The following is a 20,024-nucleotide window of genomic DNA, read 5'->3' as shown; positions in this document are numbered from 1 at the left end:
GGCATCTATGATAACCTTGAGTCAAATTCCAAATCTATACCTAACTAAAAAACAAAAACAAAAACCACACCACTACAAAAACAAACCCAATAACCTTCGTTCTGAAGACCAACCAAGTTGGCTGGTGTACCGCACTGGAGAAAAGAGAGTGTGGATAAAAAAAAAATTTCTCTCTAGTTCCTGGAGATTTACCTCAAGATTTTATGTTATCATTCAACTCCCTCCAACAATAATTTTCTAGTTAAACTCTTCTAATTCCCTATCACGTTCTGACCAAGAGTTCTTGCCAGGAAAAAGAAGGGAAAGATAAATTTTTTTAAAAGCTAGGTAACAGAGAGGATGATAAAGATAAGAAAATATTAATTCTTTTTAAAAACCTTACGTTTGGTGGAAAGAGACTTTCTGGTCTCCTCTCAGGTATCATTTTTGCCACTACCCAATAAGATGGCAAACAGACCTAGAATATTTCCATCTCTGAGCCAGTGGCTGCGTGCTACAATTACCCAGGGAACTTGAAAAATTTTAAAAATACTTGGCCTTCACAGTAGATCAATTAAAATCAAACTCTCGAGGTTATTATTTTTTTTAAAAAAAACTTCTCAGAGAATATATTCATAAATGACACTACAAAGGGCTGATATCCAAGATCTATAAAGAACTCCTCAAATTCAACACACACAAAACAGATCATCACATCAAAATATGGGCAGAAGACGTGAAGAGACCTTTCTCCAAAGAAGATATGCAAATGGCCAACAGACACATGGAAAAATGTTCATTATCATTAGCCATCAGGGAGGTTCAAATTGAAACCACATTGAGATACCACCTTACACCAGTTAGAATGGCCACAATTAAGACAGTAAACAACGTGTGTTGGAGAGGATGTGGAGAAAGGGGAACCCTCTTACACTGTTGGTGGGAATGCACGTTGGTGCAGCCACTTTGGAAAACAGTGTGGAGATTCCTCAAGAAATTAAAAATAGAGCTTCCCTATGACCTAAAATTGCACTCCTGGGTATTTACCCCAAAGATACAGATGTAGTGAAAAGAAGGGCCATCTGTACCCCAAGGTTCATAGCAGCAATGGCCACACTCGCTGAACTGTGGAAAGAGCCAAGATGCCCTTCAACAGATGAACAGATAAAGAAGATATGGTCCATATATACAACGGAGTAAGATGCCTCCATTGGAAAGGATGAATACCCAACTTTTGTATCAACATGACTAGAGGAGATTATGTTGAGTGAAATAAGTCAAGCAGAGAGTGTCAATTAACATATGGTTTCACTTACTTGTGGAGCATAAGGAATAACATGGAGGACATGGGGAGATGGAGAGAAGTGAGTTGGGGGAAATCGGAAGGGGAGATGAACCATGAGAGACTGCGGACTCTGGGAAACAAACTGGGGGTTTTGGAGGGGAGTGGGGTGGGGGGTTGGGTGAGCCTGGTGGTGGGTATTAAGGAGGCATGTACTGCATGGAGCACTGGGTGTGGTGCATAAACAATGAATCTTGGAAGACTGAAAGAAAAGAATAAAATAAAATTACCCAAAAGAAAAAAAAAAGTTTCCAGGATATTTGATATTCAGATTTATTATGCTCCAAGTTAAATCTTTCTGATTAGAAGGCTTATTCTTATTAAAGACAAGCGTAGGATAAGGATATACAGCTTGAATGATTTTTTGCAACTTCAACCAGAATTTTTAAATATTTTAAACCAGGATTTTTATTTGTGTTATATGATTAATAATTAAAAGTAATATGGGGGGGAAAAAGCTTCTCAAGGGATTCTAGTGTATAGCTAGCACTGGCAAACACATCTAGGTAACAGAAGACAGAATTCCTGATGAGTAAAGTCCTAAGAGCATAAACTACTACATAAGAGAATGCTGTGAAATTTACATATGCTGGATGATGTCCACAAAGCCAACAAAACCACAGAGAGAAGCAAGCACCTTACTTGCAATCAGAGTTGGAAGGAGCTGCAAGGAATCTTACACATCTGCTAACTCTATGTATATCAATTTGTAAACTGTAAAAAGGTACTTCTATATTAACATGCACAGGTATTTCAAAGCACACATAAACAAAAATTCAAAGAGATGGAATAAAAAATAAAACACTATTTTAAGATTAAGTTTTAATTTGTCCAATTACAAAATACATTTTGGTTTTGTTGTCAAAATAAAGCAATTTGCTTTACATTCTGGATGCTTGGTTTTTGTTTTTGCTTTTTTTCTAAAGATTTTATTTGTTTGACAGACAGAGATCACAAGTAGGCAGAGAGGCAGGCAGAGAAAGAGAGAGAGAGAGGAGGAAGCAGGCTCCCCGCTGAGCAGAGAGCCCGATGTGGGGTTCCATCCAGGACCCTCGGATCATGACCTGAGCTGAAGAAAGAGGCTTTAACCCACTGAGCCACCTAGGCGCCCCTGGATGCTTTATTTTTAAGTGGATTGCCAACTGGAGTAGCTTTGTACCAGCAACAGCTAATGCGACCTAAGGTCCAACACACAAAAAGGTTAAGGGTCACTATATCAGTTATCTTCAGTAAGCCTTTAGCTCCAGGCCTGGTGGTGATGGCAACAGGGGACCTAAAGGCTACATTTCCAGAAGTCCCTTCCTAGCAGGTTTCCAGCTGGAGTTCTGGCAAAGGGAGAATGAAAGGAGGAGGAAGGGAGATTTTTTCTTTTTGTGTGCATTCTGTATACCTCCTGCGGCAGCAGCTTCCTTATCTCTGGTAACCAACCCCCTTCTCCAGACCTTCCATTTTTGTATTTGCAAAGCATCTGTAACCAATTCCCTATGTTAAATCCCTTTCTGCTTGAAAATCTGGAATTGTTTTTGTTTCCACAATAGACATTAACTGAATTATCACCTAAAGACAGGGGATGACTGAGATTGCTAATTTCCTTTGGAAGGGCCAAGAGTACTTGTTACATCAGATTACATCATCACTGTTTCCACCTCACACAATGACTGATAAAGAGACCATTTTAGAATAAAAGTACCAGTTTTTCTACTTTCTTGTTCACATATATTTGCTTTATTAATATATTAATTATCTTTATAGTTTCTTTGCAGGAACCTTTAAAACCATTTGTTCCTTTTTGAAGATCGAATTTAGCTAATAATAGTTACTATACTCTATAAACCTCTGAATTTGGCAGGAAACCTAAAAAGCTGAAGGCAAATGAAAACGTGAGGCACTGGAAATACCAATGTCAATCCACCAGTGTTGCAAAATTTCTACTCTTCTGCTGAAAATGGCCGAGTAGCACAGGGGCTGCATAAGGATGCTAGGGTCAATCCACACAGTATTTCTAAAGCTCAATTTCCTTCTTTTATTACATGAAAAACAAGGTAAATACAAGTTCCAATATTTCCCCCCTCAATCAACAGCTCACCTGTAAATCCTACTTTGACAACCTATTATTTCCCAAAGTTTGTTTTTACCACTACAAAAGATGGGGGAAGGGGAATTTAATGTTCAAATGTTTGCAAAATATATGATTAAACAAATTCCAAGGTCCCCAATTTCTATATATTAAAGTGTCCATTTTGAAGAGGACACAATCAGAATCTATAAGTTCTTTTAACACTTAATCTTTTTACACAACTCCTTTTTAAGAAGACTCTCACTAAATTAGTGTTTCTTTCTTTCTTTCTAAAAAGATTTTATTTATTTATTTATTTATTTATTTATTTATTTATTTGAGGGAGAGAGAGAGAGAAGCAGACTCTCCACTGAGAAGGGAGACTGACCCAGGGCTCAATCCCAGGACCCCAGGACCATGACCTGAGCTGAAGGCAGACACTTAACCGACTAAGCCACCCAGGCACCCCAAGATTAGTGTTTCAAAACTTACTTTGGAAAATGCTGGCCTACATGAACCAGTAGTTTCTGAAATATAATGAAGATTCAAGGCAGAAGAAAACCACTTAATGAAACCTAAGCAGACATATCCCATAGGTAAGGCAAGGTTTTTCAGGGCCAAGCTTTCAAGGAGGGAACATTCTAAAATATAATACTAATCATGTGTTCTTTTTGGTCCAATAAATGCTTTCTGAATGGCAAGGTATGGTAGTATTACATCTCAGATAGTCTGTGAACTAAAAGAGATAAATCTGAATATAATGCTTAGAAGAGCTCCATTTACAAAGTGGGGGTTCAAATATTATGAGATGATTACATATATATTCTACATGCAGTTGACCCTTGAACAAGACAGGTTTGCGCTATGTGGATTTTCTAAGTTTACTGTCCCAGCATGGATTTTTTTTCAGTAAACACAATACTTTAAATGTGTTTTCTCTTTCCTTGTAGGAGAGAGTTATTTTCGTAATAATGCTTTTATTTCTAGCTTACTTTATTGTAAGAATATAGTATATAATATATATAACATTCAAAATATGTTAATTGACTGTTTATATTACCAGGAAGGCTTCCAATAAGTTAAGTTTTGGGGGAGTCAAAAGTTATACATGGATTTAACTCTGTGTATGTGTGTGTGTGTGTGTGTGTAAGGGGGTGGGGGGTGGGGAGGGCATCAGTAATCCTAACCTCCACATTGTTCAAGGGTCAACTGTGTATGTAAGTTTATCTATGAGCCATAGGTGGGTGGGAAAGGTTTAGGGAGTAAATGCAAGGTGGGTTTTTCTGATCAAATGCAGGGATATAGTTTTATAAATATATATGCCATTTTCTAGCCCTTCTTTCAATTTTTGTAAAAAATTTTTTCCTTACATTTACCCTGAAAATTGTATTCAAAGAACCTCAACAGTTATGATGAAATACCAGGCTTCATGTTTATGTATTTCACCTGGTAAAACTCTGAAAACATTTCAACATCATATTGGATTTACAATTTTATAGAACATCTTGATTATGTAACCTCTAAGTCATTCTTGTTGAATTATGTTGATGTTTCTCAATCTTTTAAAAAATCAAAGCCTCCTTCTGATAAAAGTAACAAAAGCTTTATACTCTTTCTATACTATAATACTGAATATGTTTTGAAAGCTGTGTAGGTGCCTCCATTCATTCTGATACACTACCATGGTGGAAAAAATTCATGAAATGTTTAAATAGTGCCACATGATAGATTATAGTCAATCTTTATTTTTATATAAGCAAAATCTTTCCAAAGATTACTATATGGCTCATTGCTAATAACTACATTAGTATAATGACTCACTAGTGCAATGACAACTTTAATAAAGGTTGATACCATGAACTGCCACTTAATGTTAAAAAGTCTTTGAAGCGGATGATGTAGCGTTACATCCTAATATGGAGTTCAGAATACAACATATTCAAACTTACTTTAGCAGTAAAAAGAAAATATAAAAACATCCTAAAAATACGAAATTTGGAATCTATCTTCTACACCTGCCAACTGGATATAGTGTCAATAACAGTAAGAATATGAACTTACTAGCAAAGTACCAGCTTTGCTTGATTCAAGATAGATTTTCTTTTTGCCTAATCAGTGGTGGTAGGAGCTCATGATGGCCCGGTACTAACTCTTTCCCAGCTTCCTTACTTTTCTTATTCCATCAAAAAGGCTTTATTTACTGTCCACTGTAACAACTTGACAATACAACTCACTGTGATGATTCCAACAATTCAAAAAGACTTTATAAGGTAGAAAATTAGGATAAAATCATTCTAACTCCTCTATCATCCAAAAATAATGACCATTAAAGTATTTAATCTTAATTTTGGACATTTGTTTCCAATCTTTGCTTGTCTTAAATAACAGAGAGAAACACTACTGTATATCTATCTACCTTTGGGCCCTGTCTTTCTATGATACATTCTTAGATACAAGACTGCTGGGTCAAAGATATATTCTTTATAGTGCTTTGGACACAAATTACCAAACTCCTCTCCAGAAAGGCTGTATCTCTTTATAGTTTATGGGAAGTATGGCCTTTCTTGTCCTTACTGTGATAAAGCAGCAGCCAAAAAGATAGACTTGGATTATCTGACACTTATTCAGCCTGTCTTCTTCTTAAGTTTACGTTTTCCCTGAAAGCATAACCAGAGACTATAAACCGAAAGCCTGGCAGGATGCAAATGAACTTTAATTTGCTTAATTTACTCCACATAGCACAGCAATTTAAAAAATATTGTTTTTAAGAAGGGGCATGCACACTCCAGTTCACCATAGTCCTTACCATTTTACCTTCTTAAATTTCAGCACTCTGCTCACTGAGGAGGACTGCTTGGCTCTGTAGGCATTTGCTATTTCTCATGTAAAATAACCTTAAGAAACTCAAATTTCATAAAGTGGTCTGACAAATACTAAACTGTGACACCTAAATCGAGATACTTAAGGCCAGTCTTAAAAAGGGATTGTTTCTTCCTAAACACTGTATCGGGTAGAATGTTAATAAGCACAAAGTAGGACATAAGATATCGACTGTTAATTGTACTTGACTTAACTCAGGTTTCACTGTATTTTCAGAAAATCATCACATTTTTCCTTACATTATAGGTATTTCAAGACCCAAAATCCTTAGCCCTTTCAGTACTTCTAATGACCTGCAGCAGCATAGCACAGTGTTGACTAAGAGCGTGGCTCCTAAACCAGACTACCTGGGTTCAACACCTGAATTGGTTAATCACTGGCTGTGCGACCTCAAGTAAGCTAATCTCTCAGGGTCTTAGTTAGGATAGTAATGGTAGCTACTTCATAGGGTAAGTGTAAAGACTAAACGCATCATATGAAGCACTCAGTGCACAGCACATAACATGTATATAATATGTGTGTATTGTATGTTATAATATATATCGTATATGTAAGATATACTTCAATTAAAAATGGTTTAAAAATATATACAGGCAATCCTCACTTTGCATGATAATGTGAGACCATAAAAATGCCCGTGGAAGTTGAAACTATGCAAAGCAATCTTAATAATCCATGGGAAAGGGGCGCCTGGGTGGCTCAATCATTAAGCGTTTGCCTTCAGCTCAGGTCATGATCCCAGGGTCCTGGGACTGAGGCCCACATTGGGGTCTCTGCTCTGCGGGGAGCCTGCTTCTCCCTCTCCCGCTCCCTCTGCTTGTATTTCCTCTCTCACTGTCTCTCTGTCAAATAAATAAAGTCTTTAAAAAAAAAAATCAGTGGGAAAAATTACTACTGTTCCAGACTTATAAAATTTCTTGTCAATACATTAAAAATTCTCAGCTATATAGGTATGAAAAAATGAAAAACATATTAAAACTAATATTTATTAAGGACATCGTAATTTAAAACAAAAAAAATGTTTTAAATTGAAAATGTTTTCATTGAAAAATGAAGTGTTTGATTTCTTTGAAAAATTTATCAAGAGTAGCTTAAACAACAGTTGCCTTCTTCCCATTGTTTAACTTAGGATACAGAGTGAACATCTTCTACCACGCGTGGTAAATCATCATATTCCTTACCCAGTCTAGATAACTCAATCACTTAATAGCAGGTGTGTGACTAAAGTCCTTTTAAAACCTTAGAATCTACAAAACAGAAAAGAATAAAAATGTAACAGAATGAATAACGACATGAAGACTTACATTATACTGATGATTAGCAACAGGTTTATAATTGGTTGTCACAACTTTGTCCAGTTGTTGTGATAGCCTTACAGGTTTGGAAGATTCTTCTATTTGCAATCTGAAAAACAGAAGGCATTATTAACAAACTTACTCATTTATTAGAGTGAAACCTGAAATGTTATTGCTATAAATCTTCTTACTCAATATTTAACATATAAAAAGTAACCCCCAAAGCTGTATCAACTTTAATACTTTATGAATTTTCTTAAATTATATGGTATAAAACTAATCAAGTCATTACAAAATTCCAATCACTTGATAAGAGATAAAGATAAATAGATAATACGCTGACACTCAGGTCTAATGGTTGCTTTACTGGACAGCACAGATACAGAACATTTCAAGCATCGAAGAAAGTTCTATCGGACAGCACTGGTATAAAACTATTGCAGACCTCCATCTAAACTGAAATATAACTCAAAATACCACCTCTGGGGAAAAGCCATATACATATTACTTTAAATTCTTTTACTAGTACAGGAACTAAAAAGAATTTTCATTTAAAATTCCTTTAAAAAGCACAACTAGCACAACTTGCAGTATAAAAACTACTTTTTTTTTTTTTTTAATTCATTTGAGAAAGAGAAAACTTGAGTGAGGACAGGAGCAGTGGGGAGGGTCACCGCGCGAGGGAAAAGCAGACTCCCCGCTGACCAGGGAGCCTAACGTGGGGCTCGATCCCAGCAGACATTTAACCAACTGAGCCACCCAGGTGCCCCCAGAAAGTACCTATTTTTATAACATTCTTATTTTATTCCTTGCCTGAAGCTAATTATCTATTTCCTTCTGCCTATTTTTAGGTATGTAACACTGAATTACTCAGAAGAATTTAGATACATAGCAATTGCTTTTTTAAATGTAATAGTTATAAATACTATAAGTTTTGGTTTTGCTGTGATCCCCAAGTTCAGTATAATCATTTCTAATTTGAAATAATATTTCAAATATTAAATAAATAATAAATTAAATATTAAATATTTAAATTCTTCTATTTATAAATCTGTATCTATCATTTCAATACATAAAATGATTATTTTATAAAGCATAAGAAAAGTACTCTAGAAATGCCTTTGGAAACTTACTGTATTGGTAACCATAAATCATATAATGTTACTTTGCTTTTCATGAGCCAAATACACTTTCTGTGAACCACAAAGAAAGTACTAGCAAGAGATCTAGAAGGCAGATGTCCACCCAAAGACAGACTTGGACTTATACTCCTTCAGTGGCCTCTTAACTGTTCTTGGATGAAGCACAAGGTCCTTCATATGACTTTATGTCACTCTGAGATCTAGTCCCTGCTTATGTCTCTAGCTTTAGCCATATTTGCTTCAGACCACAGCTGTGCCATGACCAGATTTTAGCAGAAGCCTCCTGCTGGCAATTATTCAGCAAGTGTTTACTGGGTGCCTATCTCTGCCAGGCACCGGAACAGAGGCTGGGAAGGCAGCAATAAAGAAAAGACTTACTTGAGTGGAAGACAAACATTAAACAAATGCTTATCTATAACTAATTAACTGCAGAACTCAAAAGGAGCAGGGGGTTGGTATGATAACGACTGACTGACTGCATGCTGCTAGGAAGTAAACACAACCCTGGTGTGTGCACTTCAGGGTAGCTGGAGCAGGGCTGCCCAAGCTTTTAAGAGGTGGGGTGAAAAGGTCAAGTGGAAATGACTCCTCCAAGCTGAGAAGACACCACCAAGTGACTAAGAAAGAAACAAGTGAGTGAAGACAGGTGTAGGAATGTTTACAGAGGGTTAGAAGTAAGTATGTCTAACTCCTTGAAAGGGGTGTGTGTGTGTGGGGGGGGGGAAATAATCAAGTGGCAGTCTGTTTCTAAACACCTCTTTGTGTTCTAATCTTAGCCTTATCCCCTACTGGAATCAGTTCTCAGGGATCTGGCCTCTCTAAATGGTAATCTATCTGTTATGCTTCCCTGTTTCAATCATTGCACTCCATAATTTGATCTTATGAGACATTCAAGGAGGGAGGCATGTACTAGCTCCTTCCTCCCACATTAAACAATTGTTCCCATTACTTCACAATTTGAAAATTCCTTGGGGTTTTTGTTTGTTTAGGTAAGTGTGTCTTTATAAGTGGTAACTTATTCTTGTCATACTCTTGCACTTGAATTCATTCTCAGGCACTGCATCCTGATTCAAGTTCAGGTGGCATACACTCACTTCCTTTCAATTCTAGTGCAACAGCTCTAAAAGCCAATGCTGTCATCCGTAGTGTCATGCCATTTTTAGCCTCAAAGTATCTCATCTTTTAAATTTAGAAAGGAAAACACTGAATTAACTTTTTAAAAATAAAGAGCTCATATAAAAACTTAACCTTCGTATTACATATTTGAAATATCAACTTCAAGGGTTTTAACTAAAAGAAGTTATCTTATGATTCAAAACTCAAAATGTTAATCTAGGGGCTAAAAATCATGACATCTTTAAAGAACTAAATCTTAAAATACTTTAATAAACCTTGAATAGTTTTTTTAAAAAATTTTATTTATTTGACAGAGATCACAAGTAGGCAGAGAGGCAGGCAGAAAGAGAGGGGGAAGCAGGCTCCCTGCTGAGAAAAGGGCTCAATCCCAGGACCCTGAGATCATGACCTGAGCCGAAGGCAGAGGCTTAACCCACTGAGCCACCCAGGGGCCCCAACTTTGAATAGTTTAAAATAGGTTAGCAGGGATCTTTACCTAACACAAATAAATTCATTTAACATTATCTCACAAAGTGTCAGAACAATTTGCAACTCTACTTCACCACTGAACCATGTACTTAATTAAACATCACTGACCTCAACATGCCTTCAAAGTCAAAATGAGTTTTTTCTGGCTTTGCACAAAATAATAAAATTTGGAAATACCTGGTCTGTAAAGCTGAAGAGCAAAGAACATATAGAGGTTGTAGGCAGGACTGAGAGGAAACTAAGTTTCACTGTCCTAACTATTTAAAAAAAAAAAAAAAAAAAAAAAAAGGTCTTTTTCAGAAAAATTTTTAAATATTGTGTTATTTTCAAGAAACTGTAACACCAAAATCATATCCTCTGATTTTTAGGTGCAGCCAGACCTTGTTTTACCTTTGTTTTATAAACCATTAAAAAAAAAAAATACTTATGGGATGCCTAGGTGGCTCAGTCCATTAAGCTTCTGCCTTCAGCTCAGGTCATGATCCCTGAGTCCTAGGACTAAGCCCTGCATCAGGCTCTCTGCTCAGTGGGGAGCCTGCTTCTCCCTCTGCCTGCCTCTCCCTTTGCTTGTGCTCTCTCTCTCTCTCTCTGACAAATAAATAAATAAATAAATAAATAAAATCTTAAAAAAAAATACGTAGCGCTAATTACTACTATCACTTCAGGACAATTCAGAATATACTTCCATCTTAGAAAGCTAGAACAATTACTAGTGTTTCTGGAATTATTATCTCAAGAGCCAATTTTATCTCTTACTTCCTTCCAGCAAAGAAAAAGCTCAAAGGCTACATGACCTAACAGCTAAAATCCTAACAAAACAGTAGCTGTCACAAATTTATACAGACATTTAAAAGAGCACTTACTATGTGCTGGAAACTGTGTTAAAAGCTTTACTTATATTATCTCAATCTCACTTTTTCCTTACAGTAAGCAAAAAAGTGAACTAGAACTCGGATTTTTTTTTCTTTTACCCCAAGTTTCAAACAGTTAACCTATTAAGTCCCTAACAACATATGGTCTCTTCTATATAGTCTCCTAAAAGGTCACATGGCAGAATAAAACCGCTAATTAAAATCTCATTCATATAAAAAGTTTTTAAAAATTCATTAAGTATAGTTCAAAATAAACAATTCTCCTTAACACTCTTCAACTTGCCTACAACTAGCCCAATTATACACATACATACAGAAGGGCACATTTTCTTTTTCAACACCTAAAAAAAGATTCCTATTAAGTTAATGTCACGAGTCATTAGGCTACAATCATGGTCCATAATCACTCTTATCAAAATCTCTTAAAGATCTTCTTCATTATACTTAATTAAGATTTACATACTATACTGGGAATTCAATTTTTAAATTATTTAGAATATTTCAGAAATACAAAATCCATGTAAAAAAAATAGTAGCATAAGCATCTCCAAAATACTTTAAAGGATGAACACTGGTAAAATCTAAAAAAATGGGAAAAAGTCAAATTCTATTGCTTTAAAGATATTAGATTGCAGAAGGGAAGTCTACAAATTTTAGTCAGTAGATTGGTAAGTGTAGTACATCCCATATAAAAGAAATTCAATAAATATTTGTTAAGCAAATGAACAAATGATACCTCTATTGGACAATTAGATCACAAAGGAAAAGGACAAAACCCCTATTAAGAAATCCTGCATTAATGCCTGATTTTATACTTGCAGACTATTTGCTTAAACAAAAAACCCTAAGTAACACTGCCTTGACTAATCTGGTTATCAGTGATAGAATTAAACAACTACAAAAAAACCCCAACTAAACTACAAATGTTTCCACCAGCAACTGCCAATGTAGGAGTCATTTGTGTTATAGCTGCATGTGATTGCAATTTATACTCTTCTTAAAATGATAGGTTTCACAAAAGAACGTGTATATTCTCAAGATTTTGATTTCATTTTTAAAGGGAAAAGTAAAGCAGTGAAAGAGGTAAAAAGTGCGTCCAAGGGGGAGAAGGAGGCTGACGTTCTGCAGGGTGAGACAAAGGTAGGTCTCGAGGCAAGGAGAAGCAGGAACAGCAGTGGAGCAATGGAACTGCCTATGAGCAAGAGCACGTATACTTGGCCCAGAGTTAGGTTAACCAAAGAGGAGTTTCAGAAGAAAGTCCAGCATGGGAGCAGGCAGAGAGAAGGCTGGGAAAACGGCCACGATGCCCGTGGAGCCAACTGACTAATACGAAAGGCTCTGGTGACATCCCGTTTTAACACAGTCCACTTATTGGAAGTTTCAGTATTCTGAGAACAGGACAAAGAGAGCTTCTTGGAGGAACTGTAACAGCTGCACATGTTAATCTATTAGAACATGCATCCGAGTGGCAATGAAGAAACTGCACAGCTTGCAATTAATGAGTAAAGGAATTATATCCTTATCTAGCAGGGCTTCTGGAAGGTTTAAAGACAGCAAATTTGAAATTAAGTAATTTACGTGTCTCTTACAAATATTTATTAGTATTTGTAAACCTCGTGAAAACAGGAACTTGCTCATATTCCTAGCGCCTAGAATAGGCATGCAGTATAAATGTGTTGTATAAACGAAAAATAAAAGATGAGAAGAAAAATTTTAGGCTGCATTCAATCAGAGATGGCAATCTGACTGTCAAATCATAAGATCTGTGGCAATATATGCTAACATTTAGATATGGCATTTGAGAAAAGAGACTGTAAAATATATTAAGATTTAATTTTCACTCTGGAGGGAACACTCAACATACCTACTTATACTGCGTAATATAGTAGCCACTAGCAATATGTAATTATTTAAATTAATTTAAACTAAAACTTAGCTCCTTAGGCACACCAAACACATTTTAAGTGCCCAACAGGCACATATGGCTAATGTCAACATATAGGACAACACAGATAAAGAGCACTTCTATCACTGCAGGAAGTCATTGCAGAATGACACACCCAAATATCTATAGGAGCTTGTCAAGTAAAGTAGAAGTCCCAGCCAGAGATGGGGGCTGTGGTGAACTGGAAATAGAGCACATGCTCCATCCCAAGTGGGCAATAAGACCTTAGTTAGCATGCACTTGATGGTTAGTCTGTAGGAATACAAGCACAATATTACCAGATCTTCTAATTACTCAAGAATATGCAGAGTTAGATTTTTGTGTGAAAGTATTTATTTAAACACTGCCAACCAATTCAATTTTTATAAAGGGCAAACCTTCCCCCTGCCCCGCACCCACCCCCAGCCCCCGGCAAAACAAAAATAACCTCTTAGTACCAAAAAACATACTAGCTGTACCACGTCACTTGTTTGCAGCCCTCTGACCTCTAGATCCCAGGGGTTTTGTTTGCTTTTAGTTTTAAGCAAAGCAGCAGCAAAGAATTAAGAATTAGTACTAGAAGCAGGAAAGTCACGACACAAGTGTGTAATAACTACTTGCATCAAGACTCTAGTTTTGGGCGCCTGGGCGGCTCCATTGCTTAAGCGACTGCCTTCAGTTCAGGTCATGATCCTGGAGTCCCAGAATCGAGTCCCACATCCGGCTACCTGCTTAGCAGGGTGTCTCCTTCTCCCTCTGACCTTCTCCCCTCTCATTCTCTCTCTCTCACACACACAAATAAGTAAAATCTTAAAAAAAAAAAAAAAGATTCTAGTTTTGTTAAAAGACCAGTAATTCCCTCCAACTTCAATCCCGTGTTCCTATTCTAAGGAGAATCCCTGAGCTCCTGGATAGGCGCAACTAGACTGTTCTCATGGGAGTGCATTCCAGCTAGTAATCAGACTAAAAATCAAAAGGTATCTCCTAAGCAATATAGAAATTAGTTTTTGGCTCTTTAGAAAACTAGCAATTTCATATGATTCAACCTAACAGCTCCCACTAAACGAAAAGACTTAACACTGAGTTGAGTCTTCTACATGAGAATAGAACTCAAATCGCTAATTAAGCTCTAGCATAATGGTGACTTGCCCATGATCAATACTGTTTGTCGGAAGCAGGGAGAGGGGAGAGATTCAAGATTCCTTGTCCAGTGCTCTTCACTTATACCATAATTACATCTTAAATATAATGAAATAATCCAGATGTCTCAAGTTGGTAAGCATATATATACATATGTGTGTGTGTGTATATATATATATATATATATATAAAATCCCAATTTAAAATATTTAGAGTTATATGCGAAAATATACTATGTCCCAAAATATGTCCATTACATTAGCTAGCAAGGTATCCAGAAGGGGCCTACACTCAACTCAGCAAGGGAATGATTCACACTTGGGCTCTGTTTTCTCCTAGATTCTTGATAGAAACAACAGCCCTGAGAAGTTCTGGGAATGTGTTGATTAAGGTAAAATAAATGACACTTAGTGTAATGAAGACATTTTGTAAGGGTCTTGTTCTTGTTTTTTTAATTACTGCCTAAATTCTATTTTTCACTGAAACACTGTACGACTGTCAACATATTAGCAAATTTTCACTTCTCCAGGAAGGCTCTGTCATCAGCATTTTATCGAGTATCCATCTCCACTAGCTAACCAACACAAAATCCCCACTCAACAGTCCAAAATATAAATATCTTGCCTCCTGCCAAAAGCTCGTCATTATCTTATCATTTTATCTTATATTCTTTTCTTATGTAATATATTTATTATCTTGAACTTGAAGGCAAGTGCGTTCAGTGGGTATCTTTACCCAAAGCAGTGGCATTACTTCTAGGTCACCAGGGCTCTGGCTGTGCGAAAGTACAAAAGACACCACCCACACTGGACGAAGGGGGCCAGGAGGACAGCACACACAACTAGCTCTCCTTTGTCTGGAAAACTACAGGATGTCCATGGTATGCAGTGCCTAAAGGTTTTGTTGAAATAATTACCAATTTTGGTCACCTGCAAGGTAGCCATTATAATTTTTTTTTTTTCGTTAGTCCAAGTCAGGGATGTTTTCTTATTCCATCTCAAGACAGCAAATTTCTTTTCACCTTGGAAAATTTGGATTCCAGTTTAAGTGTGTGTGTGTGATGGGGAAGGGAAAGGAGGAGAGGGGCAGGCAGAAAGGAAAGGGGGCAGAAAAAAGGATGGCATTTACTGGAAGAAATCCTTTGCTGCTTATACTCTTCCTATTAATCAGATACTCTAGTCATTATTTTAGTACAGGCAAAGAATAGAAATACATGAGAAGAAAAAAAGGTTACCTAATCAGGGACCATTTATTACTTCTCAATACATGACCAGCAAGCTATTCTTCCTATGCTAGAAATGAGATTATCCTAAACTCCAATGGATGATGAGTGACAAAAACATTTATATTTCATTCTTTAAGAAGCTTTCATTTTATTTTCCTTCTCCAAATTCCAATCACAGTAAAAAGCCTAAATAACTTGGTATAGTTCCCAGGGGTGTGGGCGAAAACTCATCTATCAATAGGACCACTAATATTTATAACTTCAATATTCAAAAGAGCAACAAAGAACTATCTATTGTATTCAGGTTTATGCCAATATTTTGCACTAAAAAAATCAGAGATTAAAAGCAAACCTATGGCATACTGCGAGACTCTGAAAAATGCTTAGTCTAGAAAGAATATACCATACCATGCCTGATATGATAGGGTCTCAAACAAGATGGTTTTAAGCTCCTGGCCTACCACCAGGTATGATTTCGGACAAGTTAGTCAATCTCTTTAACGCCTGGTACTCTCAAGGGAAAAACTGAAGATTTTAACAACTGAAATAGGGAGATGATCTTTATAAAACACTGTCCCTTAGCTTGTATTCAGTACACTGTAGCTATTATAGGAGTCATTTGAAAACAACTCTTAATAATTATCTGGTTTACCTAATAGATTCTGAAATCAAGACTTATGGAATCTGTGTTTATCCTTTATTCTAACAGGGGATATTTGACTACATCAGATTAAAAGCACTTTTTCTGATCTCCTCTGATGTTTTCAAGGAAAGAAAATTTCTTCCTAAATGCCATTCAACAGCAGGTAAAACATGTAATTCACAGAAGTGCTAATTATAACTAATTATAACAACCACAGCACCAGAAGACATATAAAAATATGGCAGCTTACAGCTTATGGTTTTGGATGACTGTACACCTGATCTTAAAAATGGACTGAATTATTAGATGTAGTCAAATATTTTTCTTTTTTTTTAATATATTTCATTTATTTATTTGACAGAGAGAGATCACAAGTAGGCAGAGAGGCAGGCAGAGAGAGAGGAGGAAGAAAGCTCCCTGCTGAACAGAGAGCCCGATGTGAGGCTCGATCCCAGGACCCTAAGATCATGACCTGAGCCGAAGGCAGAGGCTTTAACCCACTGAGCCACCCAGGCGCCCCTAGATGTAGTCAAATATTTTTCAATTTAATCTTCAGGGCACTCAAATCAATGTCTCATATATGACTTTCAACCAGTAGTGACTAGAACATGTATCTAAGTTTCACAAAAGTAGAAAACTACATTTGAGCAGAACATCTCTTTAAGTTATACATAACTCATAGCCATTTTTAAACAGTCTCAAACTTTAATCTTTCCCTGCCTTACTCATATTAAGTATGATGCAAAGAGGTTTTCTAATTTTCTTCCCAGAGGACAGGGCCACCTGCAGAAAAACTACACGGTGGGTACAACTGAATGGAATAATGATTTTATTCCTCTCCTTCCTTTATTATCAGTGTCTACTTTACTTTGGCTAGTGTCCCCTTTTTTTTTTTAAACCTCTCTGACCTTTTTAGTTGATTTTCTCTCGATTTTCTATCTAGCTCTGGATTATTTCATATACATTATCTTACCTCAATGACCAAATAGGTTAATGTCTCAGGGTACATGAAACAATAACCCTTAGGCCTCTTTCCACCATGGAATCTCTAAGGATTAGTTTAGATTTTGTATCCTAAAGGATTCTTTGCCCAGCACTTAACTACACTGACCCTCCTGAACTTTTGCGTATGTGGTGGGTTAATCTAGTGCTTAGAAATCCTCTTGACACCACCATTTTACTCAAGCAACTCAGGTTTCACCATCCATTTCTTCTCTTCTCCCAGATGATTTTCATAAATAGAAAGTGAGTTTTGCCTAAGTACTAATTCTAGAGGCTCGTGCAACTTAAACTCTCCCACCCAGCTAAGTAATGGGCTCTAGCCTTCTGCTTCCTTGCAGATTCCCCACGTACAAGAGTCCACGGACTCCCACAGTGACGTATGACTCAGAGGCATGAGTGGATGAGAGAACTGCAGGCCAAGCAGTCACTGTGGCAGTTCAGTGTAATGTACTGGGACAGCCACGCCCCTGAATATTCTTGAATCACATCATACAGATCTTGATTGAAAATACTTAAAAATATTTAATCAATATGACGTGAAAGCTTTTTCTTTCCATTAAGACTGAAATGTATTAATTAATTTAAGGCTGCAATTTGATTTTAAGACACAGGTTTTACCTTTGCAGATAAAATTCTTCCAAAACTTAAAAATATTGCTAGAAATTACCGTTAATAACATTAACTCAGTTTCACAACAGAAACACTAATGCTTATATGTTCACCATTTTGAGATAGTGCCGAGAATAATTATTACACTAAGATTTTCTGTTTTCACAATTTTATCTGTTCATGTTGCCAGTACTCTCGATAGATCTCCAACTCCAACTACTTTTTTGGAAGCTCCCAAAACTGTTTATCCATTGACTGTAAATAGGTCTCTGATTTGCTATTATTTGGTAGGGAATTATGCAACACTAGCATAAAGTTACCTGGCCATCATGCAAGTTTTCTTTTACATAAAGCCTATAGATAGATTGATTAAGAACTGAATATATCATTTTGAATATAGTACAAATTCTTTTCCTTGCTATTAGTAGAGGGAAGAAGGCATTACATAACTGTTTTAATCTGGATTTTTCTAAATATATAAAATACTATCCGGTTCAATTCAAACCTAGGATTTTTTAATAGCTGGTCTCAGTACAAAGACAACAAACTTGGCATACAGGGAAAAAGGGTTTCTAAACAACATGGGGGTGAAAATAGTCCTGATGCTTTAGGGACTTAGTCTCTCTGTGTTATTTTATTTGCACTGTTAGCTCTACTTGAAAGTAGCTTCATCTTTTAGTCATTCATTTTATAGCCTTTAATTCCTACAAAATGTTACAGATATCAGACTATTCTTCATGGAGTTCTGGTTAGTCACAGAATGACTACTATTATAGGCCCAAAACAAATGTATCAAAATGTTTTCCACATCATGAACATGCATGGATGGGACAAATTATTAGAAAGGCTACTTGACCATGATGCATATTTAAAAATGACGGACAACTGTGGAACAAATGAAAAACTAGATATGTATGTATGTATGTATATGTACATATATATTTGGATGAACATATTCTAAAACACACCCGTGTTACGTTTCTCCCAGTTCAATATTTAGAGCCAAGAATGAAATTAATAGGGTCTGAGCTTGCTGTATTTTTATACAGATCAAAATGAGAATATGGATGACTAAAGGGAAGTGGGCGTCTGTGGGTTTAATTCCTACATGAGGTAAGGGTTAAAATATGGAGTATGTTTGATAAAAGCAATTTAGATGTAAAATGAACTTGGTGGTTTAAATGAGCCTTTACACATTTTATAACAGATGGCACAGCAACAGTCTTTATATCATTTAAGATTAGATATGGGGATTAGATATGATTCTTAAAACTGTGAACTCTATCACCATGAACAGGCTACACTGTCTTCTCCAAATAAAGTATATTATAGAATGTGTATTTTCTGCAAGGTACATGTTCACATTATATGAAATCTGAAGGAGACACAAATGAAAATAAATTTATATAACTGTTACTTTAAGTAGTGACTAAAGGAACTTAAAGTGAGTGTGCAGAAGGGGAAATGAATGAGGTAATGTAGTTCAAAGAGGCTGACCTAACAGAAATTAGCCAATAAAAGATTGAAAAAATCACTATGACAAGAAGTACTTTTCAATTTTCATATTTATTAAATTATAATTTTAAGGCATATAGCCAGAATTCTTTAAAATAGTTTAAAGCTAAGCACCCAATATTATCAAGCAGCCCCAACTGCTAACCTTCTGATCGATTTCTTTGAACCTAAAAATATTTAGGCTAGGGATTAAATAAGCTGCTTATGGGGACAGAAGCAATGTTTCTCTAGCCAGCCACTGCAATATATACTGCAAGTATGAATCATTCTTCCAAATTAAAATTTCTATGATCCTATGACTACGTGATGGGTGCCAACAGAATACACCAGTGGGATTAAACAACTTCCACTCAGCAAATTTAAAAATTCCATTCTGCAAAATTCCAGTTGCCTCTGAGTAGAAATCAGAATTATTAGCAGCGTATCATGTCAAACTGTAGGAAGCTACCCAGGCGTACACTAACCAAGACACTGTTGCTATGGTGACTAAGCAAATATAGCAAATGGCTACTTCATTAGTGACTCCATGAAAGTACAGATGCTGGAATAATGGATGGGAAATGTCTGACAGTGTGTGGCCACCAACATGTGCTGAGAGTCAGAGAGAGTTTTTTAAAAGATAAAGTGAATTTCATTATGCTGTTTTAGCAACCTTCGAAAAATTAAGAAGAGAGATTCTGGTGCTAATTAAAACCAAATCAAGCCAGGAGGAAAAATCTACAGAAGGAGTGGTAAGGCTCGAGGGAGAGTGCTCCATTTTGGACCAGCTGCTGTGATACTGATATTGATATTATA

The 20,024-nt window shown here is 36.3% G+C and overlaps 1 protein-coding gene across 1 annotated transcript in view; it reads right to left on the bottom strand.

Annotated features, from left to right (window-relative positions):
- GTF2F2 (general transcription factor IIF subunit 2) overlaps window positions 1–20,024 on the bottom strand; it is a 154,528-nt gene that overhangs the window by 24,713 nt on the left and 109,791 nt on the right. The window contains exon 6 of the mRNA XM_004759235.3: window positions 7,562–7,661. Within this exon, the coding sequence (XP_004759292.1) occupies window positions 7,562–7,661 (100 nt within the window). The remainder of the gene's footprint in view (window positions 1–7,561; window positions 7,662–20,024) is intronic.

This window comes from Mustela putorius, unplaced genomic scaffold (assembly GCF_011764305.1).
Source record: "Mustela putorius furo isolate JIRA1106 unplaced genomic scaffold, ASM1176430v1.1 tig00000179_pilon_pilon_pilon, whole genome shotgun sequence".
Taxonomy (NCBI): domain Eukaryota; kingdom Metazoa; phylum Chordata; class Mammalia; order Carnivora; family Mustelidae; genus Mustela; species Mustela putorius.
This window is presented reverse-complemented; position numbering and strand designations above follow the sequence as displayed.